The 24,687-nt window shown below is 43.2% G+C and overlaps 1 protein-coding gene across 4 annotated transcripts in view; it reads right to left on the bottom strand.

The window, feature by feature from the left end:
- Positions 1–24,687, bottom strand: part of mtus1b (microtubule associated tumor suppressor 1b) — a 139,061-nt gene that overhangs the window by 47,491 nt on the left and 66,883 nt on the right. For all 4 annotated transcript variants that reach the window (XM_078397785.1, XM_078397765.1, XM_078397794.1 and 1 more), the window contains one exon: positions 23,903–23,995. In XM_078397785.1, the coding sequence (XP_078253911.1) occupies positions 23,903–23,995 (93 nt within the window). The remainder of the gene's footprint in view (positions 1–23,902; positions 23,996–24,687) is intronic.

The following is a 24,687-nucleotide window of genomic DNA, read 5'->3' as shown; positions in this document are numbered from 1 at the left end:
TATTATTCAAGTTAAAGTACATGAATAAGCACATGCATTGTAATGAGTGTACTGCTAATTCAATAAAAATCCATGCATTGTTGAGCCATTGGAATAAATGTTTCCACAACGTGGGAAAATTCCAGTTGAATCAATAGCATATATTTCAGACAAACAATAATGGTGACTTTCACTACTTTCTGGGAGCCATGAACATATTTCATGAGGTACAAGATGTTTCCACTCTGAACTCCACAGCTGCCCCTCATTGTAGCTCCAACAGCAGTGCACGACAACAGACAGCAGCAAGCTACAACTGTGCAGACAGGGCAGTTCTAGGGAATCTCCTGGTTGCTAAACACTTTAATTCTCCTTCCCATTCACACACCGACCTTTCTGTCCTAGGCCTCCTCCATTGTCAGAGTGAGGCTAAATGCAAATTGGAGGAACAGCATCTTATATTTTGTTTGGGCAGCTCACAACCCAGTGGTATATTGATTTCAACTTCAAGTAACCCCGGCATTCCCTCTCTCTCTCTCCATCCCTCCCCCACCAGCTTCTCGTTTTCACCCAACAGTTAACAATGGCCCGTTTCCTTTATCATCGTTACTTTTTTGCATATCGTTCATTCATTATTCTATATCTCTACATCGTCAATATCTCTCATTTCCCTTTCCCGTAACTTTCAGTCCGAAGAAGGCTTACGACCCGAAACGTCATCCATTCCTTCTCTCCAGAGATGCTGCCTGTCTTGCTGAGTTACTCCAACTTTATATCTATCCTCAGTTTAAACCAGCATCCGCAGTTCCTTCCTACACTGTTCCAATGAACATCATTTACAAGTAGCAACAGCAGCTTAATTATAACCTAGTGTCATTCTGGGGCAAAGGAACAACAGGTTACAAAAAAACCAACAATTATTTCATATTGAAGAATTGTTTTCAAATTCCTTTGCCTCAATTGAGACACTTTGCTAAATGCAACTTAAGTGTACTCCTGGGAGTCTCATACATGGTCAATCTAAGCTCTCTTTTGAAATCCTTTTAATGGAAGCACTAGACTATTGCTACATTTCAATACATTGATGGCATGTAATGCGCGGATGCAACAAAATTAACTTTCCCTTGTACTTCGCAGTTTAAGTCCATTCCATTCAGAGATGTACAAAGAAACATAGAAAATAGGTGCAGGAGTAGGCCATTCGGCCCTTCGAGCCTGCACCGCCATTCAATATGATCATGGCTGATCATCCAACTCAGTATCCCGTACCTGCCTTCTCTCCATACCCCCTGATCCCTTTAGCCACAAGGGCCACATCTAACTCCCTCTTAAATATAGCCAATGAACTGGCCTCAACTACCTTCTGTGGCAGAGAATTCCACAGATTCACCACTCTCTGTGTGAAAAAAAACTTTCTCATCTCGGTCCTAAAAGACTTCCCCCTTATCCTTAAACTGTGACCCCTTGTTCTGGACTTCCCCAACATCGGGAACAATCATCCTGCATCTAGCCTGTCCAACCCCTTAAGAATTTTGTAAGTTCCTATAAGATCCCCCCTCAATCTTCTAAATTCCAGCGAGTACAAGCCGAGTCTATCCAGTCTTTCTTCATATGAAAGTCCTGCCATCCTAGGAATCAATCTGGTGAACCTTCTCTGTACTCCCTCTATGGCAAGAATGTCTTTCCTCAGATTAGGAAACCAAAACTGTACGCAATACTCCAGGTGTGGTTCCACCAATGCCCTGTACAACTGCAGCAGAACCTCCCTGCTCCTATACCGTAAGAATAGGTTGAATATTAAGTTACTTGCACAAAATGGATTGTAAATTTGAGGTCTACTCTTTCTGTAATATTAGGAGATCAAGACAACAGCAGAAAACTGTCAACTCCATGATATTGTTATTATTTGCTGGAGTTATTATAGCAAATAATAGATTTTGCACATGAGCAAAGATCACTCATTGAAAAGTTCAGAATTAACAATCTGAAGTCACCGTCTCCTCCTGCACAAAATCTTAACTATCAGCCAACATAAAATCTGAGCAGAAACTACATCCGAAATTGAGGAAGTTATTGAACTGAAATTAAAAAGGTGCCAAAACACAAGCTGCTTCACTCCCCAGGAGGCTGCTTGACCAGTATTTCCAGCATTTTCTTACTTTGAGGAAATTACAATGAAAATAGAGATGGCTTGAAGGATGAAGGGTCAGTGCACTTTTGGGAAGGATGCATGGGCAGTTACAAGGAGAGAAAAGATCAAAAGAGGCAGGAGATGGAGACAATGCCTCAAGTAGTAGCATGGGTAAGCCTTCAGATGGGTAGGAACTTATAAGCATGAGGGTGAAGCAAGCAGGCCTCAACTCAAGCTCGACTTCCTGGACATAAGGGTGCAGAAAGGAAAATGAGAAAAACTCGTACCAAGTTTAAGCACAAGAACAAGAGGACTCACATTTAAAAACTCAAGTAAGAAACTTGAACTAAATCTTGGATTCCCAAGTTTAACACTGCCAACTACTAAGAAGCTGCATTACACATTACACACCAGGTTACACATAATTTACTGTTGTAAACAAAGTAAATAACTGACTATAGGAGATGAGCAGTGCTTCAGGCATGCAAAAGACTATAAAGCACAGAAATCAAAATAAGTGTACATCCAGTCTTCATTTACAGCTAAAAGTGACTTTTGTAAACCAGCATCTGCAGATCCCTTTATCTGCCAAATAAGCTTGGCCTTGCCCCTCCTCTTCCAGCTTTCTTCTTCATCCCCCCCCCCCCCCCCCCCCCCAACCCCCCAGCCCACATAAAAAGTTCTCCATATTCTCCAGTGATATTGCCTGACCCTGCCAGTTACTCCGGCACATGGCCTTTTTTTCCCTGCCAAATAAACATTTCTTTGCAGTTTGTACAAGATTGCTAAGTGGTGCTGCCTCTCTTGCGATTTTACATCTTTAACGATAGAATCTGCCTAAATGGAACTGATTGAGTCAGTCTCAATGAATATACTTTGAGCTCAAGGTTCGATAGACTTCAGATCATTCATGTTGTCATTTAAAATCAGCTTACACAAGCTCAGACTCTAGACAAGCTAAAATGCTGGCCCAGGATGATTTACATTTCAATTTTGGAATGGCAAAACATTTCTGGATTTGTAGTTTTTAAAGGATTGGGATCTTTTTCCATTTAACACATCAAGTTCCACTTCATTTTGAAATATGTTGAAGCAAACTCTAGAAAGCATTATGGCTGCAAGTTGATTTTTTACTAGGGTAGATGACTCAAGCCTAGAGTCACCAAGAAATCAATGCTCTTACTGTCAAATTAAATAAACATTTTTTCCATGCACTGACAGCAATTTAGCTCAACTAAAACCCATCTGCCTCGACCAAGAATACAGAAGAATTATATTTCCCTGGTGGTGTGGTGGAATTTAAGCATTCACTCACATTATCTGGAATGAGCCAAGAGTCAATTTCAGTCAGCATAACCAACACCAATCTTTTACAAAACCTTTCTGGTTTGCCTTCAGGGGAAAAGCCTGATGCCCTTGCATCGCCCGATGAATGTACAGAAGACTGTCCTCCAAAATTCAGACTCAGTGGGCTGAAGGGCCTGTTTCCGCACTGTATCTCTAAACTAAACCTGCCAGGCTTTGCCCTGCCCCATCTCTTCCAATTTTCTAATCTTGCCCTCCCATTTCTCAATCAGTCTGTTGTGTCTTGACCCAAATCATTACCAATCCATGTCCTCTAGAAACGCTGCCTGACCAGCTGAGTTACTCCAGCACTTTGCCTTTGAGTTAATTTCCAAATCCAGTCAGGACAAACACCACCCAGGACAAACCAATATGTTTGAACATTTGAACATGCAGCATTAATGCTCATTCTCTCCATCATTAGGACATGAGGTTTAGTGTAAACCATCTGCAACAGCTCTTTGTTCATTATATCCACAGTGATCATGATGTTAATCTGACTAAGCCCAGCTGCCACTAACTGGCCTATATCCTTTTATCCCTGCCTGTTCATGCATTTGCCAAAAAGCCTCAAACTTCACTATTGCACCTGCTGCTATCACCTCCCAAGGCACCACATTCCAGGCTGTCGCCAATCAAAAAAAGCTGCCTTGGTCATCTTTAGACTCTTCACTCAACATCTCCAAAACCTACATCCTCCAGCATTTGACATTTCTACCAGAGGAAAAAAAACTGACCACCTAATATATATGCCTCAATTTTATTTACTTTGTTAACTTAAACATTCAAAGCCCTGATTAACGAATGCAAGCATTTTATATGCCTTTTATTAACCACGCTATCAATTAATGTTGCCACTTTCATCAAGCTGTGGACTTGCTCCCCAAGTTCCTTCCAATGCCAATGCTCTGAAGGGTCCTGCCATTTACTGCATACTTTCCTCTTGCATTGAACCTCCCAAAATTCAGCACTTCAAACCTGTCCAAATTAAACTGTCTACTATTTCCACCCCCCCGCAAATATTTCCAATTAATCTATATTCTGCCTTTTCATTTGACAATCGTACCACCCATAACTGCCATTTATGTCATACTAGACCAAGTGGACCCATTGGGCCTAAACCTCTCCTGCATTGGTGTAGCACCCTCTCCTCCTCCTCCCCCCCTCCACCTCCTCCCCCCCACTCCATACCCCTCAACCCCCCTTATCCTCCTCCCCCTCCCTCCATCCCCCTACCTCCCTCCCTCCCTAGGAGATAGATTTAAACTTTAAAATGTGAATAACTTAAAAAATATAACACCAATTTCAATGAAACTTCTTCCATTAGTACCAAAGGGACGACGGTGAGCCTAAAATTGTCGCGCTATCGTGTACCATTTTGGCTGTAGTTCAGGAACAAACAAATGAGAGTTTTAGTATATAGATGCAAACTTATGCTATTCATGCAAATCTTACTTGCATGTAGTCCCAGCACCGATTCCTGCTGAAACCTGGTCACAGACCAATTGTCAGAAAATGCTGTGACCTCTGCACTGTCTATGACAGAGTTACGGTAGACACAAAATGCTGGAGCAACTCAGCGGGTCAGGCAGCATCTCGGGAGAGAAGGAATGGGTGACGTTTCAGGTCGAGACCCTTCCATGACAGAGCTAATTTTGTTTCCAAATTACCATCTCACCATGTGTTCTTTACAATAGCCTACCACGAGAGATGTCAAATGCTTACTAACATCCATGTAACAACATTCGCTGCCCTACCCTCAAACCAACTTTGCCAACTTGAAATCCTCAAAACTACAAAGAGTTCAGATTACTCAATATGGCTGACTACTGCACAACTGGCTTACAACCACTGCTGACAAAATGAATAGGAAAAAAGGCTGCAGGAAAGAACTGCAGATACTGTTTTAAATCAAAGATAGACAAAAAATGCTGGAATAACTCCACGGGACAGGCAGCATCTCTGGAGAGAAGGAATGGGTACATTTTTAGGTCAGTTGCAGATTAGATTTGAGATACAGCGCAGAACCAGGCCCTTCGGTCCACAGAGTCAATGCCGACCAGCAATCACCTCGTACACAAGCATTATCCTACACACTAGGGACAATTTACAATTTTTACCAAAGCTAATTGACCTACAAACCTCTGGACTGTGGGAGGAAACTTGAGCACCCGAAGAAAATCCATGTGGTCACAGGGAGAATGCACAAACTCTGTACAGACAGCACCCGTAGTCAGGATCGAACCCAGGTCTCTGGTGCTGTAAGCCAGCAACTGTACCGCTGCACCATCGTGCCATCAGTTTATTAACTAATTCTGGACAAGGTCAATTTAAAGAAATGCACAGGTATTAAATGTAAACAGCTGCATTTGGGAACAAATCTTTATTTACGCATTTTAATATTTTAAGAGGGCGTGCAGCGTAGGTTCACTAGGTTAATTCCCGGAATGGCGGGACTGTCGTATGTTGAAAGGCTGGAGCGATTGGGCTTGTATACACTGGAATTTAGAAGGATGAGGGGGGATCTTATTGAAACATATAAGATAATTAGGGGATTGGACACATTAGAGGCAGGAAACATGTTCCCAATGTTGGGGGAGTCCAGAACAAGGGGCCACAGTTTAAGAATAAGGGGTAGGCCATTTAGAACGGAGATGAGGAAGAACTTTTTCAGTCAGAGAGTTGTGAAGGTGTGGAATTCTCTGCCTCAGAAGGCAGTGGAGGCCAGTTCGTTGGATGCTTTCAAGAGAGAGCTGGATAGAGCTCTTAAGGATAGCGGAGTGAGGGGGTATGGGGAGAAGGCAGGAACGGGGTACTGATTGAGAGTGATCAGCCATGATCGCATTGAATGGCGGTGCTGGCTCGAAGGGCTGAATGGCCTACTCCTGCACCTATTGTCTATTGTCTATGACGATATTTGCTGATCTGACAGCAGATTAAAGGCTACGGGTGGGGAAGCTATGGAGGGGCAAAGTAGAAAACAATAACAACCTATTTTATTTGTCACATGACAGCATGTTCAAACCTCAAAGCTGCCACTCAGATGTAGGGATGGAATGGTAGGTGGGGAGTGTTTGAGCGTTACCAAGACGAGGAGTTCAGTACAATGTGGCTGCCTTGACAACTGCTGTCAATTCAATTTGCATGACTTTAATGACTTTAGAGCACATCATTCAAAAGGAATTCACAACAAAAGACAACCTAAAATTAATTGGAGGGGGACCTTAAGAATGCAGGCACAAAATGTGTCACACTGGTTTGTTGCGTTTGCAGCTTATTGTCATAATGCTCATTTTGTCAGCAGCATCCAGATTCCAAATTAAAACATCCTGATATGCATTAGACTTGAAAAGTGTTGCAGGGATTAAAAAGATTGAAGCTGTATGTGGACATTTGGATCAGGTTACTATGTAGTTCCAACTCCTTGGGAAAACATAGGTAGACATAAAATGCTGGAGTAACGCAGCAGGACTGGCAGTATCTCTGGAGAGAAGGAATGGGTGATGTTTCGGGTCGAGGATCTTCAGAGGGTTTCGACCCAAAACGTCATCCATTCCTTCTCTCCAGAGATTCCGCTTGTCCCGCTGAGTTACTCCAGCATTTTGTGTCTAATTTCGATTTAAACCAGCATCTGCAGTTCTTTCCTACACATTTTGTCCTTGGAAAACATGACTGGACCCAATAAACAGGATTGGTAAATGGAAATGTAAGTGTACTTTGAATAAGGAAGGACACACAGTTTGTACTCAAAGCTACAAAGCGTGTGTTACAAAAGGGCTCCATTTGAGACGACTGCTCATAACACAAACTGCTCAGAAGTCAGAAATGACCAAACTGTGTGGAAGTCAAAAAGAGTAGTATCAGAAAGAGTGGCCATCATCCAGCTTCACAGACTCGACTCAATGAGTGAGCAAGACAGCTCAGCAATCCCAGCTCTGGTTGACCCAGCCACTAACTGTTGTTGCTCACAGCTGGGGAGAGGTTGATGGAGAGCAAAAATTCCCTGTTCCCAAATGGCAGAAGATGCCTTTGGGAGCAAGCAAATCCACCCTCATCTATCATGCTGTCTCCTAAACACCATGCTAAATACCCCGCTCAACCCCCAAAATACAACCCGCAACCCTGCAGTGGCAAACCCATCCCAGACAAGTCTCTGGACAGCCAGTAGTGACTTAAACCACTAATTCCTGCTGAAAATATCAATTCTGCAGCATAAAACCCAGTCAGGCTCCAGTTGAACTGGCCAACTCCGAATCATGATTTGCTTCAGACTTGCCCGTGAGGCTCTGACTTAAAGTTGGACTAGCTTAATTTGTTTGTTATTTAAAATTTAACTGGAAAATTGCATAAAGTCATAGAAACATAGAAAATAGGTGCAGGAGGAGGCCATTTGGCCCTTCAAGCCATTCATTGTGATCATGGCTGATCATCCACAATCAGAAACCCGTGCCTGCCTTCTCCCCATATCCGCTAACCCCTAGAGCTCCATCTAACTCTCTTAAATTCATCCAGTGAATTGGCCTCCACTGCCTTTTGTGGCAGAAAATTCCACAAATTCATAACTTTCTGGGTGAAAAGTTTCTCATCTCAGTTTTAAATGGCCTCCCTTTTATTCTGAGACTGTGCCCCCTGGTTCTGGACTCCAACATTGGGAACATTTTTCATGCATCTAGCTAGTCCATTCCTTTTCTAACTTTATACGTTTCTATAAGATCCCCTCTCATCCTTCTAAATTCCAGTGAATACAAGCCCAGTCTTTCCAATCTTTCCACAAATGACAGTCCCGCCATCCCAGGGATTAACCTTGTGAACCTATGCTGCACTGCCTCAATAGCAAGGATGTCCTTCCTCAAATTAGGAGACCAAAACTGCACGCAATACTCCAGATGTGGTCTCACCAGGTCCCTTTACAATTGCAGCAGGACCTCTTCACTTCTATTCTCAAATCCTCTCGTTATGAAGGCCAACATGACATTAGCTTTTTTCACTGCCTGCTGTACCTGCATGTTTACTTTCAGTGAAACCCAGGTCTCGTTGCACTTCCCTTTTTCCTAATCTGACATCATTGAGATAATCTGCCTCCTTGTTCTTGCCGCCAAATTGGATAACCTCACATTTATCTACATTATATTGCATCTGCCATGCATCTGCCCACTCACTCAACCTGTCCAAGTCAGCCTGCAACCTCCTAGCATCCTCTTTGCAGTTCATACTGCCACCCAGCTTTGTGTCATCTGCAAATTTGCTAGTGTTACTTCTAATCCCATCATCTAAATCATTAATATATTGTAAATAGTTGCAGCCCCAGCACCGAGCCTTGCAGCACTCCACTCGCCACTGCCTGCCATTTTGACAGGGACCTGTTTATTCCTACTCTTTACTGTCTGCCAAGCAATTCTCTATCCATGTCAATACCCTACCCACAATACCGTGCTCTAATTTTGCCCACTAATCTCCTGTGTGGGACCTTATCAAAGGCTTTCTGAAAGACCAGATACACTACATCCACTGACTCCTTCATTCATTTTACTTGTCACATCCTCAAAATTCCAGAAGGTTAGTCAAGCAGGATTTCCCCTTCATAAATCCATGCTGACTTGGACCAATCCTTTTACTGCTATCCAAATGCACCATTATTATTTCTTTAATAATTGACTCCAGCATCTTCCCCCACCAGTCAGGCTAACTGGTCTATAATTCCCCGTTTTCTCTCTCGCTCCTTGCTTGAAAAGTGGGATAACATTAGCTACCCTCCAATCCACAGGAACTGATCCTGAATCTATAGAACATTGGAAAATGATCACTAATGCATCCACAATTTCTAAAGCCACCTCCTTAAGCATCCTGGGATGCAGTCAAAGCACTGGGAAATAATCAGCCTTCAGTCCCATCAGTTTATCCAATATTATTTCTCGCCTAATCCAATATCGATGCTATCAAATGGAAGTGACATTCTCAATCTCGTTGTACTTATACAATGACAATAAAAGATATTGTATTGTATTGTAAGACTCGACCAAGTGGACCCGTTGGGTCCAAACCTCTCCTGCATTGGTGCAGCACCCTCTCCTCTCCCCCCCCCCCCCCCCTTCCATTCCAACAAGGAAGAAAGATTCTAAGGGGAGTAAGAGGCAACTGTGGCTGACAAGGGAAGTTAGGGATGGAATAAAATAAAAAAAGATGTATAACATAGCAATGAGCATTCACATAGCAAATAGCACTCACTAAAAATCATCCATTTTGAGCCTTTCCAATAATAACATCCTTTTAAGCAATAACAATTAACAGTTTATAAAGGAAAACGTAATCTGTAATTGGGTCTTAATCAGCAATTGCACTAGCGACAAATTTATTCGTGTTGAGATTGTGAGAATGCAAGTAAATATTCATTTGGTTTGTGCTGAAGTTAAAGAATTCCATGATGTTGGAGTGATTGAATGGGATTTTTTCATTTCTTCATGAAAATTGAATCCTTACAAAGGTTCATTGTTAACGCTTTTCACATCTGTCTGCATGAATTATAACAAACACCATTCAAACAATTGGGATGGCGTTGCTGCTATTTTTCAAATGATACAAAAGATCTACTGTACGAATTACAAAATGACCAACCTTTGATGTCATGGAAAAAACAGGACAGCATTGACTTTTAAATAATTCTATTATGAAAGCCAAGCAGATTTTTTGGCAGTTGGTTAATATCTAGATGGTCATAGCAGTACATTTCAGATAGGATTCAAATGAAGGGCAAATGAATAAATCATACGGACTGAACCTTAACTCAAATCTCGTAAAATTGGATGATGTTCAGTGGTGAAGAACACACTGACGAACTTCTGTCCCCACCCCCTTGTTTTCTTGTTATCAGGAAGCAACCAACCCCCCCCCCCTCCTTTCTTTTCCCTCCCACACCCCCCTTTCTTGCTCCCCTCCCCTGTGCACCACCTGGACTTGCACCCATTTCCCCCATCCCTCTCCACCAATATTCATTCTTCTAGCTTCACAATTTGCAATGCTTCAATCCTTGTCTCACTCCTCCTGTTTTTCATCTCTGACTTTGCCCACCATCTGCCTTTCATCTGTAATCACAGGTTACCTGCAATGCTTCGCAGTGCCCGTCTCTTCCAGTTTCATTCCTCTTCCCTGTCCCCCACAATAAGTCTGAGATAGGGTCCCAACTGAAACATCACCTGTCCTTGTTCTTCAGAGATGTTGCCCGACCCGCTGAGCCTTTTTTCCTAAACCCAGCATCTGCAGTTCCTTGCCTGAGTGTACAGCAACATTTGTCAGAGAATATGAACCTAGAATCCATTTCCACTTAAAGTGCTAAGGTGTTTAAAGATTTATCTGTTGCTGTACACCCATCTAATTGCTGTACCTTAAGGTATTGCTTGTATGTTTGGCAGAAACAAAGAAGATGCTAGTTTACAAAAATGGTGCAAAAGTAGAGTTGCTGCCTTATAAAGCCCGAGACCCAGGTTCAATCCCGACTTCGGGTGCTGCATTTACGGAGTTTGTACATTCTCCCTATGACTGTGGGTTTTCGCAAGGAACTTCTATTTCCTCCCACACTCCAAAGACGTACAGGTTTGTAGGTTAATTGGCTTGGTATAAATGTAAAAATTGTCCGTAGTGTAGGATAGTGTTAATGTGTGGGATTTGCTGGTCGTTGCAGACTCTGTGGGCCGAAGGGCCTGCTTCCGCGCTGTAACTCCAAACCTAAATAACTAAAAACTAATCCAAGGTGCAGGAGAAACTCAATGAATGAACAGGAGACATTTTGGGTCTGGATCCTTCTTCGGACTGATTGTGGAGGAAGAAAGCTGGGAAATGCAAGGGGAGGACAAAGCCTGGCAAGTGAGACGTGGATGCAAGAGAGAGGCAGATGGTTGGGCAAAAGTCAGATGAAAAGTAAAACGTGCTAGAAAAGAATAAAAATGAGCTAATTGCAAGTTTGTTACCCAAAACTGGAGAATTCAATGTTTATACAGTTGGGTTTAGTTTAAGTTTAGGTTAGAGATACAGCGCGGAAAGAGTCCTTTCGGTCCACCTAGTCCGCACCGACTAGCAATCCCTGCACACCAATACTATCCTACACACACGAGGGACAATTTACAATTTTACAAGCCAATTAACCTACAAACCTGTACAACTTGTGTGGTAGGAAACCAGACCACCTGGAGAAAACCCACGAAGGTCACAGGGAGAATGTACAAACTCCAAACAGACAGCACCCGCAGTCAGTTTTGAACCCGGGTCTCTGGTGCTGTAACGTAGCAACTCTACCACTGACCGCCATGGGTTGTAAGCTACCCAGATGGAATATGGTGTGCCGTTTCTCCAGTTTGCCTGTGACCTCACTGTGGTAATGGAGGTGGCCCAGGACAGGAAAGTCAGTATGGCAATGAAAAGAGGGGTTAGAATGGTTAGCAACCAGGAAACTCAACAGGTTTTGGTGGAACAAGTGCAATTGAGATGGTCACCTAGTCTACATTTAGTCTCACCGATGTAAAGGAAGCCACATCAGGAACATTGCTGCGTGTGAATTAGGTTCCCCAGTTCACGTGTGTTGCCGCGCCAGAATCTAGAGGTAAGTAAGGTAGCTGATGAAAACATGGGGAGAAAGTATAGGTCACCAAAACTGAAAGCCAAGATCTGGGAGTTCTAGAGCTGGTAAGGCACAAGAGCTGGAGAGGAAAGGCACGAAATGATCAGGCTGGATCATTAATATTTCTATATATACTAACACTGTAGCCCAAGGGGATGGTTTGGTCAGCAGGCTTCTTCTCTATGTAGTCAAGTCAAGTCAAGTTTATTTGTCACATACACATACACGATGTGCAGTGAAATGAAAGTGGCAATGCCTGCGGATTGTGCACAAAAAAGAATTACAGTTACAGCATATAAATAAGGTTAATAAGTTTATTACCGTAGTCAAAAATTAGTCTCTGGAGTTATAAAAGTTGACAGTCCTGATGGCCTGTGGGAAGAAACTCCGTCTCATCCTCTCCGTTTTCACAGCGTGACAACGGAGGCATTTGCCTGACTAGCATCTGGAACAGTCCGTTACTGGGGTGGCAGGGGTCCCTCATAATCTTACTTGCTCTGGATCTGCACCTCCTGATGTACAGGTCCTGCAGGGGGACGAGTGTAGTTCCCATGGTGCGTTCTGCCGAACGAACTACTCTCTGCAGGGCCATCCTGTCCTGGGCAGAGCTGTTCCCAAACCAGACTGTAATGTTGCCGGACAGGATGGTCTCTACAGCCCCAGAGTAGAAGCAATGAAGGATCCTCAGAGACACTCTGAATTTCCTCAGTTGTCTAAGGTGGTAAAGGCGCTGCTTTGCCTTACCCACCAGTGCGGCAATGTGCGTTGCCCATGTCAGATCCTCTGTGATGCGGACTCCCAAGTATTTAAAACTGCTCACACTATCCACAGTAGACCCATTTATCTCCAGTGGTGTGTACGTCATTGGATGTTTAGCCCTTCTGAAGTCCACAATCAGCTCCTTCGTTTTAGTGACATTCAAGAGGAGGCTATTGTCCTGACACCAGAGTGCCAGATCAGCCACCTCCTCCCGGTAGGCCTTCTCATCGTTGTTGGAGATCCGGCCCACCACCACAGTGTCATCAGCAAACTTGATGATGGAGCTTGAGCTGAACCTGGCCACACAGTCATGTGTGTACAGGGAGTACAGTAGGGGGCTAAGGATGCAACCCTGGGGGGATCCTATGTTCAGGGTGAGGGAGCTAGATGTGTGTTCCCCCATCCTGACCACTTGGGGCCTGGCGGTGAGAAAGTCCAGGACCCAGGCACACAGAGGGGTGCTAAGCCCCAGTTCCAACAGCTTCTCAACCAGTCTGCTGGGGACTATTGTGTTGAATGCTGAAATACGAGGCCAGCCAGGCATACAGTATAATAACTGGATTGACAGGGATCAGAAAGCAAGAATTACAGTTCCAGTTAGTCAGAGGCAAGGCTGGGGGAAGGTCAATCCTCAAATGAACAATTCTACATAAGGATGACCTATATATGATCTATATAAACATTTGCAAGGTGTTTAAATAATGTGAATTTTAAATGTAGAATTCCAAATTACCGGTTTCATTCAACTGAAATCTCATTTTGAATGATGCAATTATCAAATGTTTAAAGCACATAAAAAAATTACAATTTAGTTTTTCATGATTACAGACAGAGAAGAATTTAAAAACTGACTGCCGGCACCACAAAATTAAATTGTTTTGCTAGTTCACCAAGTGCTGAAAGCCTTGGCATTTAGACTGAAGTACTTTGAATCAAGGACTTGGATCAAGTATCAACTTAGCATCCGTTTGGCCATGATGCAATAAATTTGACACAAACCGAGATTCCTGATCATTCCCTGTTTTCAAGCATTCTTGCCATTGTATCCTTCTATACTTCAACATGTTTTTACATTTTAAAGAGAATAAAACCACCACTTTCAAAAAAGGTTCAGAAAAGATATGCTCAATTGACTCGCCAATATAGCAATATTTACTTCATATACCTGCCATGTTCTACCTGTCCAAAATGAATTGTTTATTTTTTTTCTTAATTTGATGTGCATCTCCAGAATTTGCTGGCCTTTGGCCTCAGTCTTCATCTTCCTTCATCACCGTGATCTACACAAAATTGCCACTCAATTCACCAAACTGTCTTTGTCATCCTGCACTGTTAAAATAAGGCCCAACACTAGCCGAAAACGCCTAATTTTTGAGCATGTTTCACAACCCTGACTATCAAATTCTACAACTTCAGACAACTCTGCATCTAAGCAGACAAGTCCACGTGATACGGGTTCATTTTCTTAACTCTCTGTTAGGATATCCTGACTTGTTAAACATGTTCTGCAACTCCATTTCATTTACCCCAATCTTGTTTCTGACTGCCATTATTAACCCGTCACCCAGATCCCCAAAGGGATCCATCAGAGATGCTCTTTGTTCTCTCCACAGCTCCACCCTCAAACACAAAACAAGCTTGTTTTTTCTGCTTTCCATGTTCTGGGGAATCGCCAACTTAAAACATTAGTGTAAGAAAATAACTGCAGATGCTGGTACAAATCGAAGGTATTTATTTCACAAAATGCTGGAGTAACACAGCAGGTCAGGCAGCATCTCAGGAGAGAAGGAATGGGTGACGTTTCAGGTCAAGACCCTTCTTCAGACTGATGTCAGGGGGGCGGGACAACGGAAGGATATAGGTGGAGACAGGAAGATAGAGGGAGACAGCGCTGCCGTCGCAGCTGCGGCTTGCCTGCAGTCCGTCTGTCTTTTGTGTTGTTTGTTGTTTTTGTCTGAATTGTAGTTTTAATATGGTGTAGTGTTTGTATGTTATGTTTGGGGGAGGGGGTGGGAGGGAACGGGAACTGTAAAAAATTCTCTCTCCCAAACGGAGACGCGACCTTTGTTTCTGTGTCGTGTCTCCGTTCCCACTGCGGCCTACCATCGGCCATGCACCCGGGACCACCTGGGGCTCTGGTTCGCAGAGCCCACGGCCCGGACTCACCACCTGCGGCGCTGGCTGCCTGCGGATGCTGCGGGAGCGGCTGCGACTCGTCTCCGGAGGCTCCGGCGCGGGCCACGTGGACGTCGGAAGCCCGCAGGCCCCTGGGTGGGGGCCGACATCGGGAGCACCGGCAGCGGCAGAGGCAGCGTGTTCGCCCGCCCCGAATCGCGGGGCATGGGTCGGCCCGCCGCGGACCTTTCACCGTCCGGCGCGGCCTGAAATAGGCCGCAGACCTTTCACCGTCCGGCGCGACGCTCCAATGTCAGGAGCCCCGACCGCCCCGACGTGGCAAGTTCAACAGCCTAACCGCGGGAGAAGACGGCAGGGAGGAGAAAAGACATTCTGGCCTTCCATCACAGTGAGAAGGGACTGGAGGAGACTCACTGTGATGGATGTTTCTTTTGTTTGGTGTTAGTGTATGATTGTATGTGTTATTGCATTTTTATTGATTATTCTTATTGGTCTTAGTGTTTCAACTGCGGGTAATGTTTCATTTCACTACACATTTATGTGTATGTGACAAATAAACGACTATTGATTGACTATTGACTATTGATTGATTGAGAACTGGGAAGGGGGAGGGGAAGAGAGGGACAGAGGAACTGTCTAAAGTTGCAGAAGTAAATGTTCATACCGCTTGGCTGCAAGCTGCCCAAGCGAAATATGAGGTGCTGTTCCTCCAATCACTGGGGGAGGCCCAAGACAGAAAGGTCAGACTGGGAGTGGGAGGGGGAGTTGTGCTCAGCCACCGGGAGATCAGGTTGGTTAAGGCGGACTGAGCGAAGGTTTTGAGCGAAACGATCGCGAGCCTGCGTTTGGTTTCGCCGATGTAAAGAAGTTGACATCTAGAGCAGCGGATACAATAGATGAGGTTTGAGGAGGTGCAGGTGAACCTCTGTCTCACCTGGAAAGACTGTTTGGGTCCTTGGATGGAGTTGAGGAGGGAGGTAAAGGGACATGTGTTGCATCTCCTGCGGTTGCAGGGGAAAGTGCCCGGGGATGGGGTGGTTTGGGTAGGAAGGGACGAATGGACCAGGGAGTCACGGAGGGAACGGTCTCTGCAGAACGCAGAAAGGGGAGGGGATGGGAAGATGTGGCCAGTAGCGGGGTGCCGTTGTAGGTGAAGGAAATGTTGGAGGATGATTTGTTGGATAAGCTGGCTGATGGAAGGTGAGAACGAGGGGGATTCTGTCGTTACGAATGGGGGGAGGGGGAGCAAGAGCAGAGCTGTGGGATGTACAGACTCCCACTCCCAGTCTGACCTTTCTGTCATGGGCCTCCTCCAGTGTCATAGTGAGGCCCACCGGAAATTGGAAGAACAGCACCTCATATTTCACTTGGGCAGCTTACAGCCCAGCGGTATGAACAGTGACTTCTCCAACTTTAGATAGTTCCTCTGTCCCTCTCTTCCCCTCCCCCTTCCCAGATCTCCCTCTATCTTCCTGTCTCCACCAATATCCTTCCTTTGACCCACCCCCCTGACATCAGTCTGAAGAAGGGTCTCGACCCAAAACGCATCCATTCCTTCTCTCCTGAGATGCTGAGTTGCTCCAGCATTTTGTGAACTTAAAACATTAACTCTCTTCCCACAAGCGACTGAACAGAGGTATGCCCACCATTGTTTTATTCGCATATCTAACATTTGTAGTTGCAAAGCCTAAAGACTTTTGGCATGTGAAAATGGAAAATAAAGATACCCTCTACCCACAGCCAGGCTCCTGCAATCTCTACTTTCCTTCTTAAATAAAGGAACATTAAATACTCTCCAGTGCTCTAGGTGCTCATCTGTAGCTGGAGAAGACAAAGATTTTTGTCCAAGCTTCTGCAATCTCGTCTGGTCTCACAATTACCTTGGATCGATCCCATCAGGTCCTGGGGATTCAGACTGAAGGGTTTCGACCCAAAACTTCACCCATTCCTTCTCTCCAGAGATGTTGCCTGTCCCGCTGAGTTCCTCCGGCATTATCTTCTCTTCTGTTCTTCCTCCATTTCCAATTGTCTTCTCTTCTGTTCTTCCTCCATTTCCAATTGTCTTCTCTTCAGTTCTTCCTCTAATTGTTCTTCTTGTGCCTCAATCTCATGTTTGCCTTTCAGGGGGCAACCCTATGAGAACAGCCTTATCTGCCTGAGCTTTCATGCAGACAGAGAAAGTTGAAGATGCACATGAAGATGCATGGAAGATGCACAGACCTCAATATGCTCTTCCTCTGTAACACCAGTCACCTGGCCAGGCTCATTTCCCAACACAAGCTCCAGTATGTTCCTTATCACATTCAACTATCCACATAATGTATCAAGAAACCTTCTTGGTACATCTCTTAAATTCTGCCTGTCTGACCCTTTGGTACTGAGCAAGTCCCACTCAATATTGGGGAAGTTAAAATCATCCATTAAGACATCACTGTTGCTTTGGCACCTTTCAGTTATCTGTCTGCATATCTGTTCCTCCACCTCCTGATTGCTTTTGGAGGCCTATATTACAAGCCTATTTGAGTGCTTTCATCTTCCTTATTTCCAAGCTCAAAATCATTCTCAAGTAGCAATCTAGCCTCTAAGATCATATGCTTGCTCAACAATATTCCTTGTATTGAGATATTATATTAATCCTATGGGCATCGCCATATTCCTTCACTTCTCCCTGCTAGTCCTTCCCCCCCCCCCCCTTCCAATTAACAATCTCCTGAGTAGCAAACATTTAATGCTGTATCAAGCATTTAAGAATGCTTGAAATACAATCTATGCCACTTCATTTTAATTAAGGAAATTTTAAGTTTTACCTTAAAATACAAATTCAGATGTTCTGACTCCCGCATCTCCTAACCCTCAAAATTAAAAACGGATATCATGAAAGAACATTGCCGATACTTCAACACTGAATTCTTCACATATGGAGCTAAATCAATTTCATAATTCAGTCGTTACAATTACAAGCAAGGTAGACACAAAATGCTGGAGTAACTCAGCGGGTCAGGCAGCATCTCAGGAGAGAAGGAATGGGTGACGTTTCGGGTCGAGACCCTTCTTGGTCTCGATCCGAAAGTCACCCATTCCTTCTCTCCTGAGATGCTGCCTGACCCACTGAGTTACTCCAGTATTTTGTGTCTACATTCAATTTGAACCAGCATCTGCAGTTATTTTCCTACACAATTACAAGCAATGTCAGTTTATGTAACAGAGAATACAGAATGTCACGTAACTGCAGCAGCATGTAAACAGCTTCATTTGATTTAAATAACTTGATTTATAGAAATAGCAGCAACTCAAAGGCTGCAATTACAACCCATTTGACAGTTTTAATTCTAACTGGTTACATTTTTGCACGTATGACAATACCTAAAATACCATATTATTCAGTGAAGCCGACCACAGGAAAATTGCACTTTTAGTAAACTGACTTATGGCCAAAAACTGCTTCTCATCATAACATCTCTATTATATAAAGCTTGAAACATTTATAGAAAACATCTCATGATTAAAGTTTTAACATCTTACCTTCCAATACTGTAGTTGTAGTCCAATTATATCTGGCAACCATATACCTGCTCATTTTTACAACGTCTGAACAATGGCACAATCCAGTCGAGCCTTCCCATCCCCAACCCTCCACTCTCCAGTAATTTCTCTTCACACAAATGACATTTGAAACAAAGATTTAAAAACAAATCCCATTACTAATAACGAAGACCTTTCGAGTCAATATTAAAAACTAATATACATTATAATATAGAGCACAGTCAGCACGGAATATCCAAGAACACCAAGCCCAAATATTCGCAGGAAACTAGATCTAAAATCACTGATGTTAAACACGAGTGCACCTGGCTAATGAACACTGAAAACTGTCTCCACCCATTTCAACCTCTCAAACCTGAATACATGGGATGGGTGGGTCAATCCTTTAATGTAACCCAACCTTAAATTGGAAATTGACAAAGTAATCCAACTTGGTCTGTCATCACTATTAACTGTACATTTAACAGTGAGTATTCTTGCCCAAGGCACAATGATCCAGCTATACTTAATTCACAGCTGTTATCAAGATTAAGTATTTAACCTTTTTTCTATAAATGTTAAGCAAAGTCCACATTAAAATTAGTGGAGCTCACAAAATTCAACCTTAGCAGACGCTTCCAAATATACAAATCAGGTTGCACCGATTATCAAATCAGACTACATTGACTAAATTGGTTCATCATGACTATAACAACTTTATACAAGCACAACCCAATTTGAACAGAAGTGTAGATTTCGAGCCAGCTAGTCTCAATCCACTGCCCATCCTCACTCAAAGTCCAACAAAACTCTCTTTCAGATAACCCAGTTTCCCTTTTAAAGGAAAGTACCAACCAAGCAGTGCATTCTATTACCATTTACTGTGCCAAACTATTTCTTCGTGTCATTAGAATGAAGATATGGCAAAAAAGCTTTAGTTCTTAACCCTTCCTCCAATGATGAATATTTCATCTACTGCCTCTATACGTAACCATTTTAATATATCTTCCAGGTTTCTTAATCCTGTTCTGTTAAGAGCAACCCCACCTTCTTCAATCTAGCTGCAACTGAAGTTCTTCATCCTATTCATTTTTTTAAAATTCTCTTTTTCACCCTCTGAAGCCTTTGCATCTGTTACAATGTGCAGCATCAGGCATGAGACAATACTCCCTGTATGACCAAGCCATGTATTATATAATGGTATGTTGTAACATGTTCGCTCTTGTTATTTGCATCAGCACTTTAAGCTCCGGTTCTCAACCTGTCCCTCCACACTCAAAGCCAATGCATAACTTCGACCTGCTCTTTTACACCATTTAGAGAGCCTATTTTGATTTGTTCTGCACAACATCTCAGCATATTTGTTGCCAACTAATGATTTATTTTGAAGGTAGACACAAAATACTGGAGTAACTCAGCGGGACAGGCGGCAACTCGTGAGAGAAGGAATGGGCGAAGATTTGGGTCAAGACCCTTCTTCAGACTGCAGTCTATTTTCATTTATTTTAGTAGCTTGATTATTACCATCCTCCTCACACTTCATAACATTTCCAAGTTTCATGTTGTACGCAAACTTGAAAATTGCACCCAGTACACAACAATTGAGAGTCATTCGTATCATGGAAAGCAGTGACTCCAACGCAGAACTCTGTAAAGCTGCACAGTAGACTGGAAAACAAAGCCTTTTCTTGTTGACTGATCAGTTTACCATCTATGTTGGCTTTGCCCCTTTTTATCTTTGAGGTCAATCCTATAGTATGGCATCTTATCAAACATCTTTAAAAGTCGATATTTGCCACATTGATATTACCCATATTTTCCCTTAAACTATTGTTTTAGACAATTTATCTTTAAATGTATTTTTCCTTGACAAGCCAAATGACCATAAACTCCATCTCCACTCCAAGGAGAGTGACCTGGTCAAGTCAAAAACCAAAAATGCTTGAAGGAACAGGTGAAGAAGCACATGTGGAAAGTGAAACAGTTGACATTTCAGGCGAAAGAGCCTTCACTTGAGCCAAGAAGAAAATGTAAGCAGGTGCGAGCAGCAAAGAAGGTGTGAAGAGGACAATGGGGGAATAAAAGGGAATGTCTGAACGGGTCACAGTGGCCATTTTGGTCCTCATTTTCTTGTATGTGGTTATACGTTTGCCTCCCAACTGCGACTTTCTAGCCCACAGGAGCCATCCTCTGATGGCTATTTGTTTGGTGGATTATGTTCGGGGCCTCCTATTTTCGCCCTTCCCTGAGCAACAACATATATTCGAACAGTAATGAAAAGGAACTGCAGATGCTGGTTATATCAAAGATAGACAAAACGCTGGCGTAACTCAGCAGGTCAGGCAGCATATCTGGAGAAAATGGATAAGTGACGTTTTGGGTCAAACCCACATTTGAAGTGTAGCTAGTCGCTTTAAACTTTAACTTTCAATAGTTAACCCATTAGAAATCTCATTTGCACCTTTTGCTATGATTGCCACAGCAGCCTCTTATTTGAAGACCACCAAGGTATTCAGCACTTTAGCCATGATCTCTGGCTCCAGGAGCACATAGCTTGGCATCTGATCAACTCAATTTTTTTGCCACCATTTCAGTTCACATGTTCATATAATTTTTCTGATATTTCTTTTAAATTTGCTGCCAGTTGCTTCATGTGTTTATTATCTCATTATTTACCCAAGACTCTAGCTGAGCACATACGTCCCTTGGCAGCACCAAGAGGCATCCCTACAGATTCATTTTTGTGACTTCAAAAGTTCACCACTTAATATTATGAGATGGAAACCCACAATAGTTTGCCATCAATAAGCAGTATAATTCTGTACTGATAGATTTACAGTTTAAAAGTTTAAACTACTCAGCAACTCAGCATCCACAATTCTCAGAGGAAAATTTACTCCATGTCCAACCCCGATTTTGAGGCAGGCACCACTGATTCCAGGTTACCCTGCCTGGGACATGTTTATTCTTGGATTTAAACACGCTGGAATAAATAGAATTCAGGTAGTTGGAATAGGATTAGGAAGGAATAGACAATAGACAATAGGTGCAGGTGTAGGCCATTCGGCCCTTCGAGCCAGCACCGCCATTCAATGTGATCATAGCTGATCATTCACAATCAGTACCCCATTCCTGCCTTCTCCCCATACTTTGTCACATGTGACTAGGCACAGTGAAATTCTTTGCTTGCATACACAAAGTATACAAATAGCAGCCACTTACGGCACTGACAAAGTTACAAAGCACACCGGCTCCCCTTTTGTGTGTCCCCCCAACCGTTCCTCCACGCCGGGTCCCCATTGCCCTTTGTCTCTTCCACCCCCCACGGCAGTCCCTCCATGCCGGGATCTCCATTGTTCTCCCCCCCCCCCCCCCCCTCAGTGGTCCTCCTCGCTATCGACAGTCGACCATGGGTCGACCCGCGATGCATCGCCGCCATTGCGAGGCTTCACCACCGCCAAGGCCCCATCGTCACGAGGCTTCACCGCTGATTCGCTGGCGAGGCCTCACCGCTGTCAACGCCCCATTTCACGCCTTTGTGGTGCCAACCCAGGCCCCAGTCGCGGGCTCCGTCTGCCACTCCACCGGCCCGGACTCCAACCCACGAGGCCTGGCTCCTCCTTCCGACCTGCGAGGCCCCGGCCGGGCCCCAACCTGGGCTTCTACACAGCGATCCAGGAAGCATCAAGACCGCGGTGCCTCGATAAAGGCCTCCGGCCGCGTTCCCAGTCCACAGCTGTGGCCCATCAGGAAGCCTTCAAAGCATTTGCTGAATCCATAGTCATACTATCAAAATGTTGCAGACTAAATTAAATCAGGTCATAGATTATTTTATTCAATACTTACAACAGGCTGAAGGATTAGATTAGTAATCAGACAAATTATTGAAAATTCCCATGCAATTTACAACTTGATTTCAAGTTGCATTACATATCCTTTTAGGCTGTGATTTTCAAGTATCGTATAAAATTGGGAAATTTTCATTCCATTTTTTGATAAGCATTGCACTTTTAAAAGAAATCTCAGGCATCTCTACTCAAAACAATTCCACCTTTGTGGGACTAACCCTGAAAACCAGCTTAGTTGAAATGGACAAAGGCCCTTTTTTATGCTGTGTAATTCTATGAATTTTTGGATGACAATAAAGGCTATTCTGATTCTATGACATTGTTCTCTCAAGTTTCACGTTGCAGGTGTCACTCCAAAGTTATCTAAACTCATCAGAATCAGCTTATCTAAAGTGAACAATGAGCCCCGAGCAATGATTTATTAAAAAAATACATTACATCTTTCTTGGCCTTCATTAAAAGCTTACTCAAATCAACTCTCCCTCTGCCTGGTAATTGAAGCTGAACAAAACCATTCATAAAACCCCAATCAGAGCTTCAGGTCTTATCTGTGCTCCATCATTGCCACCAACTTCCATCTGTTACACCAGACTCAAAATCCACACTATCTCCTTTATACCCCAGATGCCACATTTTTTTTTTAAAAACTGGCTTATCTTTTTCCACCTTCTACACCTCTGCTGCCCACATTAGCACATGTCCCATTTTGACTAGCTCCCAGTTCTACTTTTAACACCCAACAATCATATTCCACTCTGTTTATTATCAGCTGACCATAAACCTCAGTACAACACTTAGTTCTTGGACTCTTACTTTGATCAGTTCAATTCTGCCAACCACATCTCCAGCACCAGGTGCCCTGGCTGTGGAACTCCCCCTAATTTTTAAGCTACTCTTTAGCTTCTTGCAGACTATCCCAAGTTGGCATCGTAGCAGGTTTAAGTGTAACCCTTTGAAATACAAAATAAGTTCTTGTCAAAGGACCATGGTTGTTTTAGTTTACATCAAATTACAAGCTCATGGATTTGAAAGTAATTATGTGAAACCACAAGTGTCAAGCAATCCTTGGGAAGTGGATCTTAAACTCATGATCTACTTTGTGTTAGAGAGCTATCACTAGGCCGCAGTGGACAAGGCCACCCTTTTGGCAAGGAGGAGAGCAACAAAAAAAAAGGTTAAATTTCCCTCCAATTGCCCTTGACAGAATCTAATCAAACCTAAGTCCAAACAGATTTCAGACCAGCTCAAACATTAAAACAAATTGGATAGCAAGCAGATTTTGTTGAGTTTCAGGTGCATCAGCTTGCTTTTGACAAACAACCCAAGATCTTAACTATACATTTGGTGTTTTTCCAATGAGGCTTAACCAGATTGTGCCAAGCAGGACTGTGCTTAAATTGCAGGTAATCAGAAGGCAACAAACCAAGGAAAAACAAATTCCTTAACTTAATCACACAATCTCTTAAGATAATCTCCAACCCATCATAAACTAGATTGGTGGAATGAATAAAAGTGACAGCTGCAACAATGGCCAATGAAGCTGGCTGCTGAAACAGGCAGTGATGTCACAGTTACCTTTAAGCTTGCTTGAAGCAGTCAACTGTCTTGCAGACCTTGGAACAGAGACGGAATGAACCTGGCTTGGAGTGTTCACATTTCTCCATGATCCTATAAATTTAAGAAAATAGTTTGTAAAATTAAGCCTCACTGAAAAATTAATGATAAAGACAAAAGTTTGTAAGAATTTTTTTAAGTTCTACACAAAAACAGTCCAACACAATTGGAACGAGCTTTCTGCATTGGAAGATTTATTTCAATTTCTGCTAAACAGTAGATTGAGGAACAAAGACTTTATATTACTGAAAAGCACATTCCTGACAGAACAAAATTTGAAAGTTTTGCCTTCAAATAATGGCCTGGTAAAAGCTCTTTTACATGAAGATCAGTATGAAATGCGATTGATCTTAAGGATACAATCATGCCACATTGTGGAAATAGAGAAGTTGGACTTCTATTTTTCACCAGTTTCAGAACTTAAAATAAGCCAATTTCATTGTCAGACTATGGTTTACAAATAAGAAACAAAAGATTGTACAGAGTCAGATAGTGTGGAAACAGATCCCTCGACACAACTTGCCCACACCAACCAACATGTCCCATCTACACTTGTCCCACCTGCCTTGTTTGGCTCATATCCCTCAAAAGCTGTCCCATCTGTGCAATGGACTAAATGTTTCATAAATGTTACAATAGTACCTGCTTCAACTACCTCCTCCGACAGCTCCTTCCATTCACCCACCATCCTTTGTGAGGAAAATATTACCCCTCAGGTTCCCATCAAATTTTCCCCCCACTCATCT

Source organism: Rhinoraja longicauda, chromosome 1, assembly GCF_053455715.1.
Source record: "Rhinoraja longicauda isolate Sanriku21f chromosome 1, sRhiLon1.1, whole genome shotgun sequence".
NCBI lineage: Eukaryota > Metazoa > Chordata > Chondrichthyes > Rajiformes > Arhynchobatidae > Rhinoraja > Rhinoraja longicauda.
The sequence above is the reverse complement of the archived record's forward strand: the minus strand, read 5'-3'. Positions and strand labels throughout refer to the sequence as shown.